The 6937-nt window shown below is 47.0% G+C and overlaps 1 protein-coding gene across 2 annotated transcripts in view; it reads right to left on the bottom strand.

Moving 5' to 3' along the window:
* Window positions 1-6937, bottom strand: part of Hunk (hormonally up-regulated Neu-associated kinase) — a 113426-nt gene that overhangs the window by 1793 nt on the left and 104696 nt on the right. The window contains exons 10-11 of one of the 2 annotated variants that reach the window (XM_031364360.1): window positions 3960-4140; window positions 1-1572 (exon numbers count right to left, since the gene is read on the bottom strand). The exon at window positions 1-1572 is cut by the window's left edge and continues 1793 nt beyond it. In XM_031364360.1, coding sequence (XP_031220220.1) covers window positions 914-1572; window positions 3960-4140 — 840 coding nt within the window. In that variant the 3' untranslated portion in view covers window positions 1-913. The remainder of the gene's footprint in view (window positions 1573-3959; window positions 4141-6937) is intronic. The other variant, XM_031364361.1, reaches the window with a different exon arrangement.

Below are 6937 nucleotides of genomic sequence, written 5' to 3'. Positions count from 1 at the left end.
TTTTTTTTAATTGCTATTTTGAGCCAGACATGGGTATACAGTTGTAATCTCAGCACTTTGGAGGCTGAGGCAGGAGGATCATGAGATTGAAGCCAGCCTGGGCTACTTAACAAGACCCTGTCTTTAAAAAAATGTTAATTAAATTTAATGACTTCATATAAAGAAAGATTTCTTTGGACAAGTTCATTCAATCCTCAGCAAGTCTCAACCCCAAAAGAAGAAAAGGGTGGGAGGAAAGAAAGAGGAAATATAAATCTGTCAAAACGTTGCACAGGGATGGGCATTTGCTTGAGTTTTCATTTCCTCCTGGATTTTCTCTGTTGGGTTCCATCTCTGTCTGAGGCTCCATCGCATCTTGCTCGGGATCCAGCACTGTGACTCACCACTCTGTAGGGACTCACTGTTAGGGGGAGAGGGATTGCTTCCCTCTGTGGAGGGATCCCTAGGCTGGGTGAACGTCCTTACAGTGAGTGGTATGGTCCCCGTGAGACTGTAACTGACCACTGAACAGAGCCGTCTGTGAGAGGCACACATAGAGCAGAGGGAGGGGAGGTCTGGTACCAGTCTGGAAATTGGAGTGGCCCAGCAGATGCAGGTGCGGTTTTTAGCTCTGAGCCCACTGGGTATCCTGGAGAGGGCTCAGTGATTGATGATAGCAAAGAGAATCTCAGGCTGGAAGGTGTGATTCCCACAGCCCACCTCCCCTCCCCCGAGTCTCAGCATCTCAGAGGGTCCCTAAGTGAGTGTGTGAACTTTGAGTCTGTGGATTTTAGCTGATATGAGAGTGGGACATTGTGTGGCAGGAATAAAGAATAAAGGATGCTCCCGTGAGGTGGCTCACTCATGCCCTGATGCATATGTGGAGCTCTGTTCCATGGATGTCCTCAGAGACCTAGAATCTTGCCATCCCAGGTTAACACTGGCCCTTGACACAGTCGGCCATGTCAAAGGAGAGGCTGGAGGGGGCTGTGGGCTGCAGAGGGGACATGCTGGCCTCCAGGGACCTCTCTGAAGAAGGCTGTAGGCTCTGGTGCCGCTTCCTGAGCATCTGTCCAATGCCCATCATGGGGAACCTTCCCCTGCTTTTCACACAGTTGGGGCTCCCCAGAGGCTGCATGAGGCCATTGCTGGGAACCGGAGGTGGTGAACACACACCCTCCTCTTTTGGGGGGTTGTTCTTTTCTTCATGGGCAAGAGAGACCAGCGTGGAATGCAGTGGAGTTTGGAGAGGTGATGTACTTCCAGAGAGCAGCCCTGGGGAGAGTGTCCTCTCACTAGAATTCCTACGAGCCAAGCTTACAGGTGAGCTCAGGATCCTATAATGGTGGGAAGGGGACAGCAGTTCTATGTGGTCCTCTCGATCCACAGACTCAAATGAGCGTACCATATCCAGCAGTAGGGGCTCTTCCTTGGGGAGGATGCTGGCACTTCCCAGCCCTGACTGGTGTGGCTCTAGTTTCTTTACAATCCTTGGTGTCCTGGGAGGTGGGACAGGGATGAATTCCATGGAAGAAGAAGCCACACAATTGGAATCAGAGGTTTTTCGGAAAAGATTTCGGCAGCCGAAGGAATCTACATACCAAGAAAACAAGACCATGAAAGTAGGTTCGCAAAGAGCATACACAGCCATTATGTTCATGCCCCTAGCTGGCTTAACTGAGACAGCAAACCCATGCAAGGCAGGAGGAAGCCAACAGCCTTGGCTAGTTAGAGGAAGAATCAACCAGAGCATCTGAGGCCCCACAGAACCCCACAAGTCTTTCTAGGGTACGGGAGGCACCAGGCTAGCCCAATTCAACAGTTACTCACTCCCCTTTGGTAACTGAAAATCCCAGAGACACTGTCAAAAGGCCTTTGAACAGAGAGGCTTGCCTGCTCAACAGAACATTCACTAAAGACTAAAACGTCTGGAGTCTGGGTTACCGAACACCCACATATCTTCTGACTGCTAACTATGGAAAGACTGTGTCCTCTCAGGCACTTCCTTACAAGTTTACCATGGTGAAAAAAAAAAAAAAAAAGATGTAACAGCAAGTTTACCAGCTCAATTTCTTTCACTACTGTTTGGCAAAGAGACGCTGCTGTTTCATCCTGCAGAAACAATGCTGCCATTGAAGACTCATCCATTCTGTCTTGTTTCCCTACATTCTGACAACCCCACTCCACCTGCAGCCCCATGAACTTGGCCATTCTAGGAACACACATAGTCTCGTATAATAGCTGAACTTTGAAGACTGGCTTTTCCCCTTAGAGCAAAAGTTTCCAGGATCATTCAGGCTGTATGTGCTTCTCCTTTTCCAAGCCTCCCTTGTGGCTTTAAACTCAGGGTAGCCTTGTCGACTTCAAATAGAACTGTGTAGCAAAAGCAACTAGCCAATGGCCAGACTTTCCATCTCCAGTTGGCATTGACTAATCCAGGTTTGTAAACTGTACCAGGAAAGAGAGGGAAGCCCCCTAGAGGCTTGACACTTGTGGGAAAGAAAGCCAAGTTCATGAAGAATAAACTCCATCTTAGGGTCTTTGCTCTCAGTAACATTTTATGGTCCAGCTGCAGGAGCAAGCTGCTGTCCAATGGGAGTGGCTTCGGGAGCAGCCTAGGGATCCCAGAATCTTCCTTCCCCACATAAATAAATACTCAGACACAGAAATAAATCTCGTCTGGCAGCAGATGCCCGGGATGTGACAGCAGGAAGATGTAGGATTTCATTAATGGCTAATCTTGTCAGTGATCCGGCTGGCGCACGGGCATTGCCTCGCTTCCTAGTGCTATGTTCTGTGCTCCAAGACAGGCTGCTCTGGGCAATGAAGGGCTAGTAGCTGCCATCCCAGAGTCTCACTAAGCAGAGCTCCAAGTCTGAGTTGACCTCAGATGACCACAACCCTCCCTGGGCCTAAGGATCAGATGCTTAGACCTTTATAAATAAAGAATAAAACCTCTGCAAATGCTCTCTATTTAAAGAGAGCATTCCTGTCTCAAGAGTCCATGTTAGGACACCCCCAGTCTCCCTCCCAGAAGGGCTTCTCTCATGTTAGGACACCCCCAGTCTCCCTCCCAGAAGGGCTTCTCTCATGCATCTCAAACCTATTCAATCCAGGGATGATCACATGTATCAGTTATCAACAATGGAATGGATTCTGAATTGGACACTGGGTTTATTTAGTAGCTCTAACAGCCAGTAGCTATTGTGACTAAGGGACTCAAGGAAGACCTCTGATCCACAGAAAATAAGCAGAGCTGGGACTTGAACTAGGGTCGGGGAATCCCACCACCACTCCAGACCCAGACAAAGTCACACTTGAATGTCTCATGGGGCCATGTTTCTAATAAGTCTATACCCAAGCACCCACTTTTGCCACCACCTCCTGCTCTTATCAATCTATCCCATTGACTCCTGTAATCTCATACTCACCCTAGCCCAGAATGCGGTGTGTGCCAATCTCTCAGGCTGCACATCTCCCTCTATTCCTACACCCTGACCACTTCTTTGATACCCTGGCCTCCAGTCCCACAATGCCATGCACGAAAACCTCTACTTCTGCATGCCATGTGCCCGCAGACTCTCATACCACAATTATCTATCTGATGACAGTTCCTACAGTACCAGGTACCTACCCCAGGTTCTGCTCCTACAGCACTAATTTCTATTCTAATTTCTGCTTCTATAGCTCTTTATACCTCAAGTCTTCCACAGTTGTGGGCACCCGGATGACTTGCTGCCACATCTCTGTGTCTGCACCTTTAACACTATGTACCTGCAGTACTGTGCACCCCCATCTCTGTTTTCATTATACTGCATGCCCACCTCTGTCTCCTCAAATCCTGCACAGGTGGTCCACCCCACTGCTTGGCCTAAGCCCCTTGGCCTTAGATGTACCAATGGTACCTTTCCAGAGGCACAGTCACCTCTGTTCTGAGCCCACACAGCCACCTGCAGAGGGGGACAGTGGAGCTGACCCACCTTTGTCAGGGAAGCCTGACTTGGAGGCCTTCCGATCTTTGAGCAGGGCTTTGGTGTTCTGAATCTGGGTGATCAGCGAGGGCGACGGCTGTTTGTGAGAAGGCAGGTTCTTGTCCAACTTCTTGGAAAATGGACGATGAAGAAAATCACCCCTTTTTTCTTGTTCTTTAGGCTTTTTATCCTTCAAAACAAAGGGAATATTCATATTCAGACACCCACATCTCTGAAAAAGTCATCCAAAGAGATGTGAGGAACTCATCTTTTAAATGTTGCATACTTACCAGTGTGTGGACTGAGGGGAAGATGAGGCCTAACCTGCGCTCCAGGGAGCCAGCTCCCTCTGCCCAGGAGCAAGTGAACCTGGACTCTCTCTAGCACACATACATTGCACTGGGGCAATATGTTCCAGAGTGGTCAAGGCCACACTATGTGATCAGGTATTCTGGAAAAATCTGAAGGAACTAAGAAGCAAACAATCCAGAGTTTTAAAGACCTACGGTGTGCATCTGAAGTGTTGCCATGGTTGGGTATGGTTGTACAGAACTATAATTTCATTATTCTGAGGCTGAGCAAGGAGGATTTCAAGTTCAAGGCCAGCTTGACCTACACAGTGAGACCTGGCTGGGGTTAATCTTGACCTTCAACTTGACTGGATTGAGCAACATGTAGGGGCTTTAAAAAGCCTGCTCTTGGGAGTGTCTATGAGGGAAAATCCTGAGGCTCTTACCTCTTGAGTGGCTGATCTTATCTATGCATCAGCTGATGGCTTCAAAAGTGGAATGGATGCTTAGTGGGGAGGATGTTTAGGAAGGTGAGGGTTGGTTGAGAGAAAGGCCACTGAGTGTGTGTTATTGGCAGTTTTATTTTGCCTTGGCCTCTTTCCTAACACTCTATTTGCTTCCATCTGCCATGATACAGTCAGCTCTGCCCTTTGGTCTGAAAACTTTGAAATGAGGAGCAAAGTAATTTGTCCTATAAGTTGTTTTTTCAGATAGATAGCACAACAATAAAAAAATTCCAAATAGACCATGTTTCAAAATATTAAATCCATCTATCTATCAATCTGTCCATCCATTCATCCATCCACCCATCCATCGCCAAGTAGTACCTTGAGATCCTAACTACAACAGAGACTTGGCAAATACAGAGATAGCTGCTTTCATTTAACATGAGGCACAGCATGTTTAGTCTAAACGCTACAGAGCCAGAGAAGTCCTGGTGAGTTTCTAACCCTTTCTACCGTCTAAGCATGGGAGCATTTACGTATAGATCTAAAGCTCACATGGACATTGCCAGTTTTTTAGCTGTAGATTTTATCTTTATAGAACCAGATCCTAATCCCTCTAATGGGAGTGGACTTGACTGTTTGATTTGCCTTCGGCCCCATAGCCTCTGGCATTGAGCCAGGCACTCAGAACCAGTGTGATGAGCAGCAATTGGGAGGGAGAAAGGATCGGTGGGAACTGAAATGATTAAAATTAATTGAGTTCAAGTTTCTGGGAACAGTGGAGCCACTAAGCAACTGCAGAGGGAGAAATCCTTTCTCTGGCCCTGTTGACAACACTGATATTTACTGTTAAACACGGGCGAGGCATCCCTGGCCTCACCCTGGGTGAGGGAAAGGCAGCTTTCTACTTTTTTTTTTTTTTTTTTTTGGCCTTTAAGTTGAAGAGTATTTGCAATTTGAGAGAGCTCATCAATTTTTCATTTATGCGCTGAAGAGCTTTGCAAGGAAGTGTCTCTTTGCACTTTCACCAAAGTGCCCTTCCCAACAAGGATGCCCAGTACATCTGTAGAAAGCTCGTTATGAGTGGGTCACCGATGGGAGAGATTGGAAGTGAGGATGCTAGGTCCTCAGGGCCACTCCCAGGGGTGGAAGCTCCTGGGACATATAACCCTTAACCGTGAGAGGGTTGAGAAGTAAGGAGAGTAGCTCACATAACTACCACAGACTCCTTCCTCAGTCGCTGCTGCCATTACTAAGGCTAGAGGGAGCCTGTGAAGAGGGAGGAGCCAGGGATGGTCCAGCCAGGGATGGTCCAGCAACTCCTCCTGAACTGATGGAAAACTAAGTGCCCTCATCAGTAACTGTGGTCTCCATGTGGCCTGAGGGTATAGTCAGGCAGCGCAATTGGAAGAGACCTAGTTACCATAGGAGCAGTCTCCCAGTGAAAGCAGAACCTCCACCGTACTTCCAAACACAAGGTCCCTTCCACCACACTGTGGTGCAGCAAGAAGCCCTCCCTCCCCAGATCCTGTAATGCATCCAGAAATGTAAGAAATAAACCTCTTTTCAAAAATTATCTGGTCTCAGGCATTCTGTTGTAACAACAGAAAATGCACCAGGACATCCATTCAGAATGTTACGAGGTGTGTTCCAGGTGACTATCTATGGGAAGGCAGGCATGGGATAATCACAGGTCTCTACTGCTCTGTGTTTCAATGAAACACAAATGGTCTGTGTTCTACCTTTTCTAAAGCTAAGGAGAACAAGCTTTTATAGCAAATGCACAGACATACAGACACACACAGAGCCACATAAATGCATACATAGACACTAATAGAAAAACACAAAGGCAGAACACATACATATACACAGATAGACAGAGCCACATAGATAGATACACAGACAGGCACATATAGACCCAAACAGACACAGTCAGATACAAACAAACACAGATGGGCAGATGTGACACACACACACACACACACACACACACCTATAGACCTCTATGGAGTGTGAAAGAGGATATGATAGGTTTGCCCTGAAAAGTCTGAAAGAACTTCTTCCTTTCTTCAATTTACTTTTTAATCTCTCTATTCATCCACAAAGTCACCATTTCCATCTGTTCATATCTCAAGGAGGAAGAAAAATAAACCTCATGGGACACACTTTTGCAATGCACTTTAGAATAAACCTTGATAAAAAAGATCAAATTGCATTCACTCCATTTTAAAATGAGAGGGGGGGAGGGAGG

This window comes from Mastomys coucha, unplaced genomic scaffold, assembly GCF_008632895.1.
Source record: "Mastomys coucha isolate ucsf_1 unplaced genomic scaffold, UCSF_Mcou_1 pScaffold12, whole genome shotgun sequence".
Taxonomy (NCBI): Eukaryota; Metazoa; Chordata; class Mammalia; order Rodentia; family Muridae; genus Mastomys; species Mastomys coucha.
Note: the sequence above shows the minus strand (reverse complement) of the source record. Positions and strands in the feature narration are given on the sequence as shown.